The 20,900-nt window shown below is 43.6% G+C and overlaps 1 protein-coding gene across 4 annotated transcripts in view; it reads right to left on the bottom strand.

Annotated features, from left to right (window-relative positions):
- The window catches only part of LOC118231985 (Kv channel-interacting protein 4-like), a 159,576-nt gene that overhangs the window by 51,562 nt on the left and 87,114 nt on the right, over positions 1-20,900 (bottom strand). Inside the window, exon 1 of one of the 4 annotated variants that reach the window (XM_035426469.1) lies at positions 17,782-17,975. The exons of the other annotated variants lie outside the window; for them this stretch is intronic. Coding sequence (XP_035282360.1) covers positions 17,782-17,881 — 100 coding nt within the window. The 5' untranslated portion in view covers positions 17,882-17,975. Of the gene's footprint in view, positions 1-17,781; positions 17,976-20,900 lie in introns of those variants that run through there. 4 annotated transcript variants of the gene reach the window in all.

Raw genomic sequence — 20,900 nt, 5'->3', positions numbered from 1 at the left:
TGACTTCCTGTTTTCAGGGTACAGAAACATATCACTCATTTCAATAAAACTAGATTAATCAAATTGATGATTATTCGGTTTGCTAATTGTGTACAGACATTTGTCATGAGTCTTGGGTAGTTCTCAAAATGGATCAAATATTTTTTCGCAATACTTTAGACAGCAGGCCGTGTCTTTTTAAATAAAAAAAAAGCATATTCCTATTTCTGTCAAGAGTCCCCCAGAGTAAAATGTTACGGTCACTGTCTGTAGCATAAGCACATGAGAACAGGAAACAGTAAAACATCTCCCAGAGTAGCAGAACTACATCACTTATATAGTCACATCATTAATCACTCTTCAGGGTGACTGTCCAAAGTTTCTCGCATAGGCTGGAACTTAATTTAAACAACGAGGTTGCTAGTTCGAATGCTAAGAGAAAATAGCACTGGTACATGAACCAGAAGCAACTCATCTGACCATTTTTTGGTTACTTGATATATAGTGCTCACAATAAGACTACATAACACGGAAGATTTCCTAGAAGAAATTTTAATAAGCTGTCATAATCAGTCTCAATGCATTAGACCTTGCGACTACTTAACACTGGCATAGCAAATGCAGCACATTATTTCACAAAACAGAACCAATTAAAAATTGCCATAGCATATATTATGACAATATTATGACAGAGGTCACAATCTGTAATGTAATGCTTACGATGACAGGTTATAACTGCTTACGACAGCATTATAAAGAGTGAGAGGTGGCCGGCTGTGGGCTCGCTCCCTGTCCTCCCCCCCGTTCTGAGCAGCGTTTCAGCCTCCTAACCCTCGATTAGAGGGGCGTTATCCGCAGGACGCAAGGAAGAATTAATCTCGCCGCGATAAACACGGCTACGCCGTTTCAGAGCTGCGCGGCCGGGCCGCGGGGCCAGGGAGAATCAGAGATCCAGCCGTAAATCACCGAGGACAACGCCGGGGTTATTAATTCTGCTTAACGAGACAACAAGCGCTAATCAAAGACCCAGAAATTAATGCATGCAGTAAGGGGGGGCGGGGGGGTTGGGGTGCTTATCGCAGAGAATGGCTGCGGCTGGGGATCCGGCGCTAAAGCTATCTGCAAGAGCCTTGTTCATTTTCTAAAGCCCAAGCAAAAACTGTGCATCAACCAAGATAGGGGGGGAAGGCACAGATAAGTTAATTAAGGTAATTAATCTCCTTTGATCATTAATCACCACGGACAGAAGGATGTTTCAAAATATGCTTATTCAGCCTTTTCGTTTCTTCTTTTTTTGATACAGTCCTGCTTTGTAACTGGGACATTTCAAAATGCACTTTTTAATTAGCTGCGACAAAGGCAAGAGAACAATACGCAAGCAAATCGTTCACATGTTTTAGACATAAATCAGGGAAGCACTGAGGACCTTGTAACATTACAAAAATCTGAAAACACTCTTTATCAGTCACTGCGTAATCAGTCTCGCTTATCTGTGGTGTTAAAGCTTAGGGGAACCATCCAGTTCTGTTATAGCAAGCAGCAGCTAATGAAAATTTGACAAAAAATGTTTTTGACTGTATTGTGGGGTAGGGGTGGGTGAAAATGAATACAAATCATTTAATTAAAATTAGTGCAGGTGCAACAAGTACCTGTTGAATCCAATCAACCAAATCCAATCTTCCCTCGTTAAAACACAAACTCAAAAAAATTATAACATTCCGTTTCTTTTTCAAAGCAGGGTTCTAGAACCCAGCACTCCAACTGATCACCGGCTGTGCACTGGTGGAGGCAAATCAAGTTTAAAAAAACCGACAGAAGAGGTTAATGCACAGGGGAGGCCTCCCTGATTGCATAATCAACAGTCTGCCAGCCCAACGCCCGAAATAGCGGCTCCCGCAAATGACCTTCATTCAGTCCCTGCGCGTGGCGCTGCATTATCGAGTCTGGTCAGGGCCAATGAGACAGGCGAGCGTCCGCCGGCCAAACCCTGCCCTGCGTCTCATTACAGAGGCCCCGCCCACTGTGGCGATAGCTCACATCGCGTCACAACATACATTTGCCTCGGCCAGAACATCGGACATCGAACGCACTGTAAAGTCTGTGGTCAAAATTTGTACCATTTCCTGAGAATTTAAGAGGAGACCCGTCTTTTGGGAGCAAGCTACCTGCGATAACCCTACTATCGCCCATGGCCCCGCCCCCTTTACCCTGACAGTCCCAAAGAGGGCGTAGGGGAAATTTAGCTTGGCCAAAACCGCAGAGAGAAGCACTGGGAGGCTGTGGTAATGCGATAGTGTTCCGAGTCTCTCAGACGTACTACAGTAGATAAGGCTACTGCCAGTTGCATTGAGTCCCGTTCATTCAGTAAGCTCAGCTCCGATCACAGCGTATGTATGACATGCAACAAAAACTAAAGCTAAACATGGAAATCTGCCATCTCCGGGACTCAAATCCCAGATAGCTGACCCTGCCGACGTCACCACGCGGTTTCCTTTGGTGTCCTGCTGGGCTGGATTCACACGAGAGGCGGTTCCTGTATAATTACCTCCGAACAGCAAGGACGCCCAAAGCCGCACAGAAGCCTTCTCTCAAATAGGTGTTCCATTAAAGCGTGCCGGAGGTACGATTTACGTCACTCGCTGTCATCATGGAGAAAGGAGAAGCGGGAGACCCTGGCGAAGCTTTCATGGAACTTGAAACTTAGAAAACAAGTCTTGAGCTCTGTGTAATCAATGTAGTGGTTTTCCTTGACAACCTCACTGCGGCTTTAACGTGTCAAACAATTACCCTGCAAGAGACCTCAAAGGAACTCCGTTTAAAACGTTAAACTGCAGGAGCATCAGCAAAGGAATATAATGCAGTCTTTCACCTCCACAGGATCTGTCCTCTTCATTAACTACACCTTAAAACAATCAACCAGGGCCAACATCACCACAGACAGTCAAGTTACAAAGAGCCACTCGTGATGGCAGTCCAATGGCGTGTCAGAGTTAACGTAATTCAGGAAGCACCACAACATTAAGAACAGCAGCAGGTAACAGAGTTATTTGCCTAATTCTGTCTGAATAATGTAGACGTGGATAGATGCTTTAGGAAAAGCAATTCCTTTAGACGGAGCTGTGTAATTTAATGCGGAGTAGTCTTGAGCTGCTCCACATTACATTTTACCCTGATCACTGATCACTGCCATGTATAAACAGCCATGAATTTAGTCAAACGCATGTACTGCTGTGAAAAACAAATGAGCAAACAACTACACTAAACTACGCTTGTGAAAAGCAATGAAAAACAAGCGATTTGACAGGAAAATTGTTCACACATTAGTAAACAATGCATATTTCACCAATAAAAAAAACAAGGCTGATACTATAAATGTAAACCAACCATATGCTTCCAAAAGTAGATTATCAAAGCAGTGGCTTGCTGAAAGGACGACTTGAATTGCTAACAAAATTCGACAGAATGGTAAATGCATTGGTAAAAAATGGAAAATAACTGAAAATATAACGTTCATTTTTCATCAGGAAGCAGGATTTCTGAAGGGTTAGAGGAGATGGCCCTGATTACTTTTGCAGCGTTCTTTGCGCGCCACATTTATTTTTGACAGAAAGCTTCGCGGCTGAGCTCTGAAGAGGTTACTGGCCTGGTTTCCGCCTCCATGTCTGACAGATATGTCAGGACACATCTCCCTCTAGTGGCCGATGACAGCCGGTGCATTAGTCTCAAAATCGCACCCGAAACATTTCTACGCTCCATTTACCACCCACTGAAGGATATAAAACAGATCTTTTCTGCCTGAGCACAGCTTGGAGAGGCTTTGAATAAACTCTCCTACCCGCTCCCTTAGAATAAACAGACCGTCCAGATGACACCCAGAACATGTGGATTCAAAACGCAAAGAGCTGGGACTCGAAGCTCTTATTAGATGTCAGTCACTGGTTTGTGTTGAAAGTAGGGTTTGAAAACAGAAGGGACCCGTACTACTGAGGCGTCAGTGGAGTCTGCATATTCACCATGTCTTCAATCAGTGTAAACCATGGAGGCAAAACAACAAGGGCCTTATTTACTAAGACTTTCAGCTCATGCAAAACCTTTCAGCACACGCAAAACTACTAACACTACCAATAATTGGTTCAAAACAAATACCGTGAACAATCACTGGTCATGTTATTGGTTTTGCGTGTGCGAAAAGGTTTTCCACATGAAGTCTTGGTAAATCAGGCTGAATATGAATGGTGTTGCCATATTCCTACCGCAGCTGTTCACTGCAACGACTGTACACAAATGAGGAGGTTTTTAAACAGTGTCTATACAACATTCCCCAGTCAGTTCATCCCCTCACACGGGACGACAGGATTACAGGGACTACGTCACTCTCACGATCCAATTTCGCAGGTTATCGTATGGGGGGGGCCAGGACACCTTCAGAGTCCGCACATCTTTCTTCCTCACTTCTGGAAAAATACCTCCGAGGACATCGATAGCTCCATTAAACACAGCCAGAGCTGGCTCCTATAGCGCAGTGGTAACTCTTCGTCCTATACCTCCACTGCTCCGCTCTGTGGTACGCAAGCGCTCTATAATCTCCGACCAGCCTCAAATCAAATCGACCGCCATGTGATACGAGAATCAACACCCCGACCGAAGCAAGAAAACCCAGACAAACACAACTTCAAAAAATAAATAAATAAATAAAAATAATTCTAGAAAGATGCTTTAATGATGTGAGATGTCACTCTAAGAGTCCCGTAGCGAGCGCTGATTAAAAGCCATCACGTTGCGCTCGGTCATATCGGTCGGTTTAATCGTCTTTCCCATCCCGTAATGCATGGGACCTGCTGGAATGTCAGACATGTAACCGATGGCAACCGTTTGTGATGGGAGAGCAACACTTCACCAACCTCGTAACGGACAGGGCTATGACGAGCTGTCTGTCAGACAGTCAAAACCAATCAAACCTTTCACCTTCTCAGAAAAAAACAAAAAACATTTACATAGATTCAAATCCGTGTCACCGGTAATGTTTGATGGCTCCATCCATTTTGTGGTTCAGAAAACAGAAAACATTAATATGACATTCATAGTTATGTAACTTAAAGGAAATTTATCACATGTGCATCACAAAGCAATCAAGGAACAAACAAATGTACACCGAAGATCTCATATTGCCTATTTATAGATTGTATATACAGTATGCATGCCATTAACTCTCATGCTATATATTCATATATAACATGAGGTGGTTGAGGCTCATGATTTACACAAAAGCAAAGGTTACAATGTCCCTACATTACCGAGGTATTCTGAATAATTCAAACTAAACTACATTAATACTGTTGTGATAGATGTGTGTGCAACAGCAAATCAACTGCATCTAGCCCCGGCTTTTACCAAGCTCTGACGTTCACAGAACTGTATAAATATTTATGTCCCCAACAAAAAAATGAACAGTTCTTTTATGAGCGTTTTGTTGAGTTCAGTATTTCAGTTGATATATAGGTAAGAATTAGGATTTAGACAGAGGGGGTATAAAGTTAATAAAAATAAAACACCAACAGGACTGTTACTTCAAAACCCCACCTTAGGACAAAATAATGTCTTCAGGGTTTTTAAAAGATAAATGAAAGAACTCTAAGAGCAATGCAACTCCATTTTATTGTGCTATATATATATATATACTGTATGTCAAATATATTTTAAGAAATACTTCTCTGCAGGATACTGTACATCTCTATCACTGAAATCAGATTTGCTTGTCGTCTGTTTTCCACAGAATTTACATTTTAATTCAGCAAATCCCTTGGCTTTCTTTTGCTAGATTTCTTTCCGGTATCAGTTAGCAACAGAAAAAAACTCAAGATGCGTTTTCATATAACTTATGTCAGAATGAATGAGCCACATATTCGGTTTAGCCCCCATGCCAAAAGTCTGCACACACACACAAACGCACGCACACATGGACACACGCACACGCGCACACACACACGTACATGCACACACAAGCACGCACACTCATACACACACACACACCTCACACATTACTTCCAGAGCCTCTGCTGGGGCCATGTGCAAAGCATGCAGGGAACAGCGTTACGCTACGGCTTCCCTCCACGCCTGCGCCGGTTCTCTCCACCTGTACTGTGAGCTCTACGGGGGCCCGAAAGCTCGGCCCACGGGCCCCAGGGCTGACGGAGTGGGGTACTGCTGCACCCTGGAGGTGTTTGGAGAGTCTTTCCCCAGAGGAGAGCCACAGGCTCTATCCCAGCAGCAGTCCAGAAATGAGTATTTATTAATAATTACAGGAAGTGTGTTCAGAACATCCAAGAATTATGGAAGCTGTCATTTGAATGATTGTACTTAAATTAATTATGTCATAAGCAGAGTGGTAAAATTACAAAGGATCAAGTATAAACAGATTTCAAGAATCAATCCTTTGACTTCGACCTCTTCCCTCCTTTGCAATATTCATTTTGCTGCGCTGCTTTGTTTTATGGGCTCCATCTAGTGGTAATAATATGGATGTGCTAGAGTTTTTAAAAAAAGAGAGTAAAACTAGATATAACCACAGCAGCTGTAGACTTCCACAATAGGTATTCTATGTAAATAATGTGACCTTTGACCTTTCAGAAAACAGAGAAGCTTATTGGCAGGAAACTAGAGGATGCACCAAACCAATGAAAGCCACTTCAGATTAAACAAAAAAAAAATTATCTTGTCTTCTCAGAGCAAGCAGAAATTCTCAGTCTACAGCATTATATGCCTTTAAATTAATCACACACATATTCTCAAGTTTTTTTCCCTACACGGAGGCATCTGCTTTCACAGTTTCACATCTTTAATTTACACAGTTAAAATGAAATGATTATTATTCAGAACAACTTCAAATCTTGAAGCTTTAGAAGTTTAAGTTCTTTCCTCTGCCTGCTAGTCCGTAGTCTGATAATGTCACCGATTGGTCAGTTATTACACTAACTCATGTGCGTCAGGTTTGAATCAGTCCCTGATTCAATTAGGAATATTAAACTGTCTTTAGTACACACGACTATTTTACTGATGAAATAATGGTCTATGGTTTTTTTTCTTTTTTGCCAAATTTTGGCTAAAAACATTGCAAGCAGATTTTTTCAGAGCATAATTATGAGATTATTCTCAGAGATTTATAATCAGAGTTTAACAACAACAAAAAAAAGTCAATAACAAACTTGGTGATTAAAGTGTTAACTCCAAAAGAGGCGAGCGTTCACACTCTCAGTTGCCGTGCAACAGCAGACAGATGGCCAGACGTGTGGAGGTCTGTGGCCTGACAGGTGGCAGATTGGAGCCTGCAGTGAATCGGCAGTGCCCCCTGCTGGTTCACACAGGTAGTCACACCTCCAGCCCCAGAGTGGGTAACCCAAAAGCGTCACGGGGGCGTTTAAGTGGGCACAAACAGAAGGATAGTGTATGGCTGGGCCCATCTATCTCCCCAAGAAGGAATCTTGCATGCTATCTGCTATCCAGGGATAGCAATACATTCATACATTGGTCTTGAGGAGCCCTTTATTTTCTCCTCCAAAAAAATTATAATGTAAAACTTGAAAAGACTGGCTTCACATTCTTAAACATCTGATTTAGTAAGTCAGGGATACTTGCCTCTGGTCCTCGAAACCAGTAGAAATCCTGGTTCTCTTTCGTAGCTGATCTTTAATTGACTGGAAAATTCTGTCAGCGATTGGCCAAGTGTCCCAGGTATAGAACAGTCCCCAATTAGAGGGGAAGAATGAAAACCAGCAGTGCTGGTTTATAAACAAGCTATAGGACATACGAGAATATATGGCATGACAAGGTGGCCATCAGCCGGAAGCTGACACCCGAGGGCAGTAAACCATGCTCAACTGCCACATATTCTTACATGTGCAGTGACACAGAGCGGTTTATACCTCTTTTACCATGCCTACAACTAAAATGCATGGGAAAAAAAATTTCAATGAAAAACTTCTAATTAAGTAGAAAACATTATGTATGCATCTGCCACTTTGCTCTGCTAACGGTAGATGGCACTAGAGTTTGGATTCTACAGAGTTGTCTCACTATCAGTAGTTAAAAACATATCAAAACAAAAAAAATACAATTAATAATGAAAAACAAAGTGCATATTAACTATTGGTAGGATGCTTTAGCTTCTGCTACTGTGTGTGTGTGCGTGTGCTGTGTGTGTGTACGTGTTTGTGTGCATGTACGTGTACAGTGTGCTCATGCAGACTCCCTAATGGCAAAGTCTGGAGTCTTATAATAACACTGTCTTGAAACCAATCAGGCAAGGAGCAACTTCTCACCCCCTAGGGCGAATTAATGAAAATGCAACTTGCTAATTGAATAAGAGAACTACACCATGTGTCTGCCGGAAATTTTGTTACACACTCGCGTTCCCCATGGCCAGCTGTGTAATTAAACCACGTCTCCTCACAGACAACGGGGTCCATCTCTGCTAGCACACAGATTGTTTTACCCTGTCTGGCATCTGAAACCATGCTGCTTGTATTTTATAATTGCGGCTGATCTCAATAAAGCTTTGAATAAGGGAAAGGGGGGGGGAGAGGGGAGGGGGGAATACTAGCTTTGCAATCTCCACAAATCTTTTTTTATAATTAATTCTGCATTCAGAAGGCTGGGAAAAGCCTTTCGGCTAAACTGGATCCAATTTCGGGTGACGGTGAGCGGGGGTTGAAAGGGAAGGTTCACAGAAAGGTGAGCGTCGCGTTCAGAGATTCCCCCCCGAGCGAACGGGTTCGCGCCGGTGACACCGTCAGTACCGCAGGCCTTCCTCCTCGCGAGAGTCAGAACCTCATTAAAACACGAAGGCAAACGCAAACAGGTCGGCGGAGTGCGACGGGACGTCCCAGCCGGCCCTGTGTAGCATTAACTTCTGTCTGAACTTCGGGGAATTCTCGACAGCCTTCATCAGCAAACGTGAATCAACAACCCAAACAACCCCGCGCAACGAGGCTTCGCCGTGAGCCGCCCTATCTACAGAGAAATCTCGCCGTTTGCGAAATTAAACGGATTTAATTTTAAATACTTGTGTGCTTGGGGAAAGTGAAACAGAGTGGAAAGCTCCGTTTCAGGGTCTTCCCAGGATAATGTGCTTCAGGCCCTACACAGAACAAAGAATGGGTTTAAAAACACAGACATTTAGGAATTTTTCACCCAGCACAAGAACACTTAAGACTCTTAGAGGCCCTTAAGCATTTATCAAACCACTCAAATCAGCCTTTTCACAACACATTTCAGATCCAGTGTAAGGGTATAAAATCTAAATCTTCAGTTGGGCAATGTGCACTTTAATTAGAAATAAAAACAAGGGGTATTCACAACAAAGCTATAGGAAGGAATTTGGAATCTTTTCTGTGAATCGGCAGTACAAAAACTAACATTCAAGCAGCTGTCTTAGAGTTAGGTGAAACTTAAAATTCTAATACGTAACAATGTCATTGAAGGAGCGAGGAGCAAGGAGGCTCCTGAAGGATGCTTGAGCAAAGAAACAAGAGTACATTCTTAGCTGAATTATTTTTTCCCCCCGCTGAAACATGTGATGTATAAATGATCAATGTATAAGTGGTTCTATCTCTCTCCATCTGCCACATTGGTAACTGATGTGACTTTGAACTGACATTGTCCGCACAAGGGCATTTAATTTGCCAAACACGTTTCCTTGATTCATCTAACCTTGTGCCCTTTCCTTGAATCCTCCGATGGGTGGAGCTAGGAGCTAGGAAAGGAAGCAAGGAGGTAAAAAATGGGCCCACTGTCACTCCACACAGAGACGTGCGCGGGGCACGGGAGGCCGTTTCGGGCCAACTGTGTCAGGAGTCTATTTATACACCTCCCAGCAGTAGGACACCCAGGCCCACCGAGGGAGGAGGGCCAAATCAATTCCAGTTTCATCTCAGGTCTGCAGCTCTTCCACTCAATTCCCTAAAGCCAGCTAATGATGAAAAGAACCTTCCGGAATCCAGAATATTCATTTATTTACGGTGCACGATTACCAGCTGCAAAATCCCTAGTAGTACATCAACTCTTACAGTGTTAAATGAACTAAGAGCGTGTATACGAGTGAGTCCATTAGGAACCGAAAGTACTTCAGAGTTAACAGCACTCCATCAGAGTTGATTTTACAGTGTGATCTTTACAAAGTTTGTTGTGGCGGATGCTGAGGTTCCTAATCCCCCTGCAAATGCCTTCATCTCAACAGCGCGGCAAAAATACAGAAATGAACCCATCCATTGCAGAACAATTAAGCAGGACATTCGAGATTGAACTGTCAAAAAGAACGGCGGTAGCATTATTCAGATATGTTTGCTGGAGGTAATAATCGCTCTGTTATACTGAACCATCAGGGCTTGTCAAAACCAACGAGGCACACCCAACCGAAGAGCACAATGCTGTCCAGCTCTTTCTTTATTAGTAATTTTATGCCCGTCCATTATCTTGGCAGACCGGGCAAAAATGTTCATAAATAGTACTAGTTCATAAAGGAAAAGGCACAAGGTCTCACTCAGTTCTGACATGAATAATACACAATTTTATCCTGTATGGCATCTCCATTCTATCCAGTACTGCACACTCCATTCTATCCTGTACAGCACAACCCATTCTATCCCATACGGGACACTCCATATATCCTGTACAGCACATTTCATTCTATCCCATACGGGACACTCCATATATCCTGTACAGCACACCCCATTCTATCCCATACGGGACACTCCATATATCCTGTACAGCACACCCCATTCTATCCCATACGGGACACTCCATGTATCCTGTACAGCACATTTCATTCTATCCCATACGGGACACTCCATATAGGCTATCCTGTACAGCACACCCCATTCTATCCCATACGGGACACTCCATGTATCCTGTACAGCACATTTCATTCTATCCCATACGGGACACTCCATATATCCTGTACAGCACATTTCATTCTATCCCATACGGGACACTCCATATAGGCTATCCTGTACAGCACACCCCATTCTATCCCATACGGGACACTCCATGTATCCTGTACAGCACATTTCATTCTATCCCATACGGGACACTCCATATATCCTGTACAGCACACCCCATTCTATCCCATACGGGACACTCCATGTATCCTGTACAGCACACCCCATTCTATCCCATACGGGACACTCCATGTATCCTGTACAGCACATTTCATTCTATCCCATACGGGACACTCCATATATCCTGTACAGCACATTTCATTCTATCCCATACGGGACACTCCATATATCCTGTACAGCACAACCCATTCTATCCCATACGGGACACTCCATATATCCTGTACAGCACATTTCATTCTATCCCATATGGGACACTCCATATATCCTGTACAGCACATTTCATTCTATCCCATACGGGACACTCCATATATCCTGTACAGCACAACCCATTCTATCCCATACGGGACACTCCATATATCCTGTACAGCACATTTCATTCTATCCCATATGGGACACTCCATATATCCTGTACAGCACACCCCATTCTATCCCATACGGGACACTCCATATATCCTGTACAGCACACCCCATTCTATCCCATACGGGACACTCCATATATCCTGTACAGCACATTTCATTCTATTCAGTTCCAAGTCCTTTTAAATGACCTTCTAAATTACCTGAGTGAAGGGTATTTACAGAATGCCTTAATCCGCTTAATACCGGAGACAATCTGTTCCGCTGAATTATTTGGCTTACCCTTAAGACCAGGTAATTGATTTGATTTTTTTTTGGCCAGTTACCCTTTTTTTTTTTTTTACACCCAATTTAAACATCATTTCACTCCACACTCCTTCCTCAAGGTCATTTCAAACAGCTAAGCCGCCGACCTGATCCCCTGTATCAAGGCTATGAGCCTCGGTGCATGGCATCGTACAGCTCCATACAGCTCCTGTTCCCTGTCTGAGCAGAGCACAGGGCTTTGCACCGCAGTCACCCTCCCCCATAAGCCATCACCAGCCCCTACAGGGCACAGCATGCCAGCTATTAAAGGGTGGGGGGTACAACTCGTACATCCCCGAGGTGAAATTCACAACTGCCGCATTGCTAAGACTTTTCCTGCAAATGCTTTTCCGGCCTCTGTTCAAGAGCGGTCACCATGGAGAGATCAACAGCTACAGAATTCTGTCGTCCATTTCGAATTCAAATAATCTTTATGGCACGACCAAACATACACATAATATAACCAATTGATTTATATACAACGCAAGTCAACAATATTAACCACATAAGAGACGCTTATTAAAAAACCTAAAAGTATTTATTCAAGATGGGGATGACCAGGACTATTATGATTATGATTGTCATTAGTGATTTTTGATTTTGAAGTGGGGATTTCTAAGACTTGCTGGAATGAAAACACATAGGTAGTCAGCTGAAAGGTGCAAGTGTCTGAGGTAGGAAAGGGAACCTGCACTGTTAATTGTGCCATTTGACAGGCTTTCTTGTTCTGTTCCACGACAGGAGAAACAGGAAAGCCACGTCATTACCTCTGTGTCAAACAAAAGGAAAAAAAGTGTCAATGTAAGCATGTGATCTTCAGCAACAGCCATTTCATTTTTTCAGTACAGGCATGGCAGACCCAGAGGCAGGTGCATAGAAGCATGAAGCCTTCAAGTAAAACTTTCATTAGAAGAGCTCAGAGCATTTTTCTATCAAGGTTTCAAATGCAAGAAGCATACTGTGGAAAAAGAGCATGATCATTAGACCTCAAACAACCCATAACTTTGGTTTCCAGTCACTGAAACTGACTGATACTAGATTCTAACTGCTGAGAATTATTATTTGAACCACAGATAAGGCTTTGCTTCAGTTGGAATACAGAGTTATTCAAATTTGTAACCAACTGAAGCATAGTATTTAGCAAAATTAGTGAAGTATCTCATTCATAACTCTAAAGTGTGTTATTTTCTTGATACAGTGCCAAGAAAACCAAAACAGACAAGAACAGATAAATGTCTTCACACATCACTTGATTTGCGAGAATTACTTCAATAAATACCGTTAGCATTTGCATATGCAATTTAAAAAAATATTTTTCTTCAAATAAGAGTTTCAGAAGTGGGTGCATGAGAGATAGTGTGTGACGATGAAAAACACAGTCCATTCAACTTCTATTCATCCATTCAATCATATGTCCATAAATCATTGAGCATATGGCTGACTGGAAGAACTGGAAATGCCAAATGTTTGAAATCAAACATTTAAACTATTGAGAACAGGACAGAAGACATTTTCATATCTGCATGCTCCAACACATTAGCAATCTCATGATTCATCACATTTTCAGCAACTCTGTTTTTAAGTAATTTGAAACGCAATACTTCCTATAGCCATACTGTATATTAATGTTTAATTAACCGCATCTAAGCCTATTCAAACATTAGAAAATTATATATTTCCAAGCATGGCCGCTAGCTCCTAAAAAGCACTTAAGGCAAACCGATGGTGCTTAGAAAGGGTGTTTGTGAATACTAATTACGAAATCAGTCACAGTATTAATTGTTTAGAAAATCATTCGTCGGGAAGGGGAAAAAATGTTTCGGGCAAAGACACGCTTCCAATACTTGATGTCTGTACTGGAAAATGAGACCGCCTACCCACAAAGCTAACGGTTCCGCGGCAATTTGATAATCAACGTATGGTTTTCAGACACACTCTCTAATCAGTACAGGTCCCCCAATGGTGAGTATAAAATCAAAGCTTCTAATTCACAAAGTGAATTATTGTTTTCCTCTTTAATGTGAACTGCTCAATGACAATCAAGAATTACCAGTATCAAAGCCTGTTATATTGCACTACATGGGAGCCTACACAGAATAACTGCTCAAATCAAGGCAGATTTTTCAGTTGTAAGAGGTATAAACTGCATTTAAGAAACTACCAACCTTTTTAAATTGACCCTTTTTTATTGTGATCTACATTGAAACAAGTGAGTTGTGCATTGAGTAGGCGAGGGCAAATGTGCATTCATTTGGTTTAAGCAGACCAGTAAATCAAATCCAAAAACAGACGAACACATACATTTCCTGAACATACAAATAGCATGAGCATGATTAACTAACCATGTACAGTATATTACATTAGCCTACTAATTTCTTTTGCGGTTTTCTTAGCATAACTCACGACTGTCTCAGGCACAGGATATAAAATTACCCTCGCCAAAACAAGGAACTAGCCCAACAGTTTATTCAGAGAGATGAAGGGTTACGTGGGGATCAGAGTAAATAATCGCAGATGATATTAAAACCGAAGGGGCACGTGAAGGCGTGGATGGAGCCGGAGCCTCGGGTCGTATAGGAAGCGGGGACTGGACACCTGTGAGCGCCGAGTAGCGTACGATCGGACCTGCGCGCTTTCACCTCATCTTATGAGACGAAACCTTTTCAACTGCGCACGCGTCAGAACACCGCTCACCAACAGTTACTACAGCGAGGCGCGGGACGCGTAAAACAGAGAAACCGGCCGGTGTAGCATAGCTCTGCGCGCCACGCCCTCCCGAACCCCTTTTGGTTAGCCGTCAGGCAACAGAACGCAACGCGCCTTCCGTCCGATTTGAAGAGATAGCCAACTGTTCTGGGACCTCCCCGTTCGAAACAGCTTGTCGGAACACGCGTGCACAGCAGGTGGCCTTGGTGCCGGCTGCCACCCTCCGACAATGTAAGATTCACGCATTAAAAATACGCGAATCGGGGAACAAATAAACACTTCTCTGGCGGTGGGCTCAGTTTCAAACACCGTCCTCTTCTTTTGTTTAAGGGGATAAAGAGCTCACTAGCAGGGACTTATGGAGAGAAAGATCCTGTGTGTACGTTGAGGTTCTACAAGCTACCCTACGTCTATGCTTCATTGCATGGATTAAGATGCATGGATATTTTTTGGTTGAAAAAATAATGACAAAGTACAATGTGTGCATTATGAGTCACATGAGTTTAGATTAATCTGTTAGGGCTTGAAGAGAACTAAACAAGTTCCCAATAGGTAAAACCATAGAGTTGAAAGAGTGTTGAAGTTGTGCTTTTTCCACTGTAATCACTGGATTGCATACATAGAGCAACAGTACTGGAAATCACTGTTTACAGGCAACCTTTATGTTACAGAAGAAAAATATTTTTAAAAGGTGGAAATGGGATATTACAGGAAAATTCTTTGCCAGTGGCAAATGTGTCATTTCTAGTCTAAATCACAACAAATCAAAATGATATAGTATTTATGAAAAGGTCATTTTTTCAAAGGGTTTAATCTTCCATCCTGTACAGCAAGAGTTTTCCTTCAGTCTATGCCACCACACTAAGTACACATTCCTTACAGTAAATATTCTGGGGGGAAAAAATAACATTTGTCAAGCAGTTGTCAGACAAAAGCAAGCATACTTACATACTTACGCAAATTACTTCCATTCCATGCACCCATTTTAGGAAAATCACAAACACAAGTTTATGAATATGAAACCACCAAAACAGCAGGTAACTTAGCTCCCTCAAACTGCGGTCAACAAATCCGACACAAACAGACCAACCGCAGACCACTGTGCAGTCCACAGTGTTGGCAATGGCACTAGGGCTTTTCCGCCACATCTGATGGAAAGAGAATGGCCCGTATTTCAAAAACAAACTCCAGCTCTTGGTGAGACTGCCGAATGAGGACAGTGTGACGTGCAATCAGCAGGAGCCTAATAGGATTTCAGAGTTATTAAAAAATCAAGATGTTTCACGGGTCCAATTAGGCGACAAGAAGCGAGTCGCGGGCCCAATTAAAGACCGTGTCATCCGCAGGCCTCTCGGAATTCTAGAACGTTCTCCGGGGGGCTCTCCCTGGAGGGGTCCTCTGGTGGAGCTGAACACGTCGCACGTCCCGGATCAATGGCAGCACGGATCTAAAATGTCTCAATCGTTCGCCGTGGCAACGCGAGAGCCGGTTCACCAGGGCAAAGACACCGCAGGTTCTCCAGTCTCCCTTTAGCCCCCATGTCATTTACATGCCGCATTTAACACAGTGAATGTGTCACTTCACCGCACGGATCCCCACAGTTCCTTCTGCCCGAGTGAAACTGGTGATGTCATCGCGTGTGCGGCCGCACTGAAGAAGAAACTTTATGCAGGGAGAGGGCTAGAGCGCCGCGCTTTCCAGGTGAGGGAAAAGCGCGATGCGTGATACCTACACGGCGGCCTGACGTCATCGCCCGCACTGTCCCGCACGTGCGTCCGTCCGTCAGTCTATCCGTCCGTCCCGCCTCGGTCTGAAAACTTTATCTGCCGGTCTAATCGGGTAATTGCATCTGGCTCACCCGGTCTCGGCTTTGTATGGGTGATATGGATTCTTCCCCCCTGCCCCCCCCCCCCCCGCCCGCAGACAGATGACAACTTTCACATTCAATCAAACTCAATTCAGACCCAATCAATCATCTAAGTGGGCTTTCTCAGCCCTGGTCACCGCGGAAACAGCAGCACGGAAACCCAGTCACTTTCTCCCCAGCCAAGGTGTCCCACCAGATCAGGCTCTGAAGAAAGCAGTTTTTTTAAATCAATATATTTTGCTAAAATTTCACAACTGTACCAAGATGTTTTTGAGACATTGTTTCACAACAGAGCTTCAGTATGGTCATAAAGTATTATAATTCAACAGAAGCCATGATTGTACATTTCCAAAACAATTATAATTCTTGCAGACAAATGAACCCCAACATTATCATTAACCCCAACACTAATTCTGTGATTTTTACACAGCAGACAGATGGAGTTCATTTCAACAAAGACTGGAAATAAAATCACTGGCATCCAAACTCTAAATCCATGAGAATTAGAAGGCTGCAGGTTTTAAATTGACAGGACGGGCCATTTTAAAAAGGCCAGCTGTGTCTATTTAGGAGAAAGGACGTTAGCAGAAAGGAACACTTGCAGACAGGCGGGTGAGTAACTCATTAAATGCACTGCTGGCAAGAGGATGGCCTTTTTCCTCCTCTATTTAACACAAGAGTGCGTCTCCCATGTCCCTCAACAACATAAACGGCAGGCAATAAAGGTCATGGCTGGACGGGCAATGTCAGTTCATCCATTACTGGAGCAGGTAGACCATGTCAGATAGACACTCCACCCTTTTCCTTTGGAAATCTAGATAATGTAAGCATCGGGGGGGTGTGTGCACACACACACGCTTGAGCGCACGCGCACACACACACACACACACACACACACGCTTGAGCACGCACACACTCACAAACACACAGTTGCGTTCCTGCTTCAGTAAAAACACAGAAACTTGTTTTGCCAGTGCTGACTCCTCACACTGCTCTGCTTAGTGCTGATTAAATGGGGAACCTGTTGATTCACTACATTTGCCATTTCAATAAAATACTCAGACTTCAAAGTATTTGCTGGGAATACATTTGTTCTCACAGGTTTGAAAAAAGCGAGCCATGACTGCATTTACATGACTTTTTTTTTTTTTTTTTTAAACAATATACAAAAAAAAATCCATTTTTTCGGCAAAGCACCAACCTTTCTCTCGAGCATGTGAACCAGCATCCAATTTCTGTACAGATTTCACTTTACTGATCATTCATATTTAACGTACAGTAAAATTTTAAATACTCTCATTCTGCATGAACATTATTCAAAGAAATGTACACCTAACAGATGAACCGCTTTACATCAAAGTATCAGAAAACTAAGTTTAGCCGCTCTTTCGAGCACAGTTACGCATTAAGCTCCGAACCACCACTGCAAGTTAAAGATCCTTTCTCTTTCCTTACCATCGTAGCCGGCTTCCAGCAGCCCGAACTGCTCCAAAACCTTGACGAAAAGTACCACCACCACCAGCACCGCGATCATCTCCAGACCCTCCAAGTTCATGGCGAGTCAGGTCATGGTCTCGACGCGGTCGGACGGACACGACTCCCAGGGCTGGCAGTCCCGCCAAAGCCGCTTAACCACATTAAGGAAGGGAACATCTTTTGCCCGCGACAGACAGGGAGGGGGGAGAGCGAGCGAGCGACAGAGAGAGAGAGAGAGAGAGAGAGCAAGAGAGAGAGAACGCAAGGGAGGGAGGAAGAGAGAAAGATAGCAAGAGCAAAGGAGTGGGGAGAGAGAGAGAGAGTAAGGGAGGAGGGAGGGAGGGGGAGAGAGAGAGGGAGAGAGAGAGAGCAAGGGAGGGAGGGAGGGAGGGAGGGGGAGAGAGAGAGAGAGAGAGAGAGAGAGAGAGAGAGAGCAAGGGAGGGGGTGGAGAGTAAGAGAGAGAGACGGACACAGAGACCGACAGAGACAGAGAGACTGATAGATGGAGGGAGACAAAGAGAGACTGATAGAGACAAAAGGGACTGTCTTTACCAGCGCAGTCCAGAGGGGGCAGCGCTGATAGATGCCCTCTGGTTTGGCAGGATAATCCACCGCCTCCTTATCTCTCCCCTACAGAAACACACGCGCGCATTAAGGAAGACCAGCCTGCACACCCCCTCCCCTCTATCCCCCCCCCTGCCCCCACACCTTCATCTCATGTCAAAGGTAAAACACTGGGGAGCGGGGGCGGGGGGGTGTCACAAAACACCTGAGAACAAGCAAACCCCCTCTCAGTATACACTCCCCCCCCTCCCCCCCTTTCGGACGGCGCTGGTTTGGGCGCTCTGTTGCCCGGGCAACCCCACCTTAAACAAACGTGCGGATCCGTGTTGGATGCCCCGTGCGCAGCACAGGACGAAAACCCGTCGCCGAAATAACACCGCGCTCAAAGAGAGGGAGCGCTTACCCTCCCAAGCCCTCTCCGACCGCATACAGCTGCACCACCTCTTCCTCAACGCACCTTTATTCTGACAAGCAAAAAAAACAAAAAAAAACTAATACAGTATTGAGTCTTTTGTCAGGTATTCTGGTTGTACAGTTGCCATCTTCACCTGATTATGGAATTAAACACGCCCGCGTTGATATGGAATGATTTCTTGCTTTGAATCTGACAGGCGTAAAAACTGATACGATTCGCTTAATGCGTTGCATTAAAATATAATCAAGTGAACTTGCGCAGCTGCAACAATCTCTGCATATTTTGCTTCCATCTCCGACTGCCAGGACGATAAAAATCTATTCTATTCTAGTAAGACAGTACGACTGGTGTAAACAGGGAGTATTTCATTTAAATCTCATATTTTGACATGATTTTTCATGGTTCTAAATAGTCGCTAACTAGCCAATATGAAAATTTTGTCCTATCTGGAATTGTGAAAAGCCGTCCATAACCCATAATATTGCACAAATCCATTCAGAGGTTTCATGAGGGATAATGCATCACTTTGTGACAACAATAATAACAATAATACTAATAAGGCAAAATAAATACTGAGAAATAATAATTATCTGCAAAGTTAACTTAAAAAATAAAAAATTGGCACAAAATCCATAAATACCTTTGCATTAGTATAAAATATACGCTTCATTTCCACACCAGATCATTTATATACTAGAGGCAACGCTACACTGGCAGCATAAGTAAACTAACACAGAAAGTGGTTTTTAATGCAAATCTCTCTGGGTGAATAGCTTTCTGCCTTTACTTCAGTCAACTAAACAAATAGATTACTCATTCTTCGGGGAAAATAATTATGTCCTTAAGGGGATTAAGTATCTATAACTTTATTAAATTCTATATTGGGCACATCGGAAAATATTGGGGGGGAGGGGGGGGTTCTGCATTTCCATAGCGATGCTACTCTTCCATAGCGTCTCTAACATGTTTATTTTTGTCTTGCCGTGTCAGTGAATGCCAAGTAGCTGTTAAAATTAAACACGTTTTCCCTTCGTTACCGCTGTGCTAATGACAAATTCATTTCGTTTGATTAAGACAAAAAGCCACGGGAATTATCCGCTGATGAGGGCGTATTTGTGGGGATTTAATTAAAGGGTTTATCCTTCTCTCCTGTCACTTCACCACACCGAGGGGGTCAGCGAATCACTGTGGCCGACCCTCACAACCAATGGCCTCGATTCTAATTATTCAAGTCCACAGACCAGCCACAATAAGACATAATAACCAAGGATAGGGCAAGGATACTGGACAGGACTGAGACAGATTGAACCACGAAGAGCACATTAATGGGCCAGTCAATCCAACGGCTATTTGGTCTAAGCCACAAATCTTCGAGTAAATAGCATTTATGTTTTTCTCTCTGCTTTGGATCGATGATTGCGCTGTGGCTCTGGCGTCAGCACTAACCTACACGCGTGCGGCGAATTCAGCAGCTGAAGTGAGTGCGCTGCATCCAACACACCTGGGTACCAGGCGACTGTGCCCAGGGCCGATCGGGCTAGCGGTCGTCTCATCCCGAAGACTCCTGGCCACCTGTTGGAATGCGCCAATGCGCTAGAAGGCTCTCAGGCTGTGCCATCCCAAAGGGACCCAGGCCAAATGAAACCGACAGTACCCAACAACGGGACCAAGCCAGCTGTAGCCCATCTGGCATTCTAGGGCCTAAAACCCGCAGCCACTTTGCTCGGCTATGGCAGCAGGTATCACGTAGGCAAACTGCCATATAACACCCTGCTCATCAGGGCCATTTTAAAAGGTCCAGTAGCTAACAGATCAGGAAGCAGATTTAATGCAGCTAGTGTTTCCTAAACACAGTGACAGCTGATTTACCTTTGTTTAACTTTCATCCAGATCATTATGTACAGTACATTATATATTTATACAGCTTCATATCCCCTGGGCTCACGGGTGTCCCATCCTGGGAATTAAACCTGTGACAGTGACAAGCCCAGTTCCCTAACCATTATACCTCACTGTACTGCACCCCCCAACAGTGACTTGCATTACTAAATTACTAAAACTACATGCATGCTGTGTGTCTTCCACACAAGCATCTTATTCTGTTGGGACACAACAGTT

Source organism: Anguilla anguilla, chromosome 7 (genome assembly GCF_013347855.1).
Source record: "Anguilla anguilla isolate fAngAng1 chromosome 7, fAngAng1.pri, whole genome shotgun sequence".
Classification (NCBI taxonomy): domain Eukaryota; kingdom Metazoa; phylum Chordata; class Actinopteri; order Anguilliformes; family Anguillidae; genus Anguilla; species Anguilla anguilla.
Note: the sequence above shows the minus strand (reverse complement) of the source record. Positions and strands in the feature narration are given on the sequence as shown.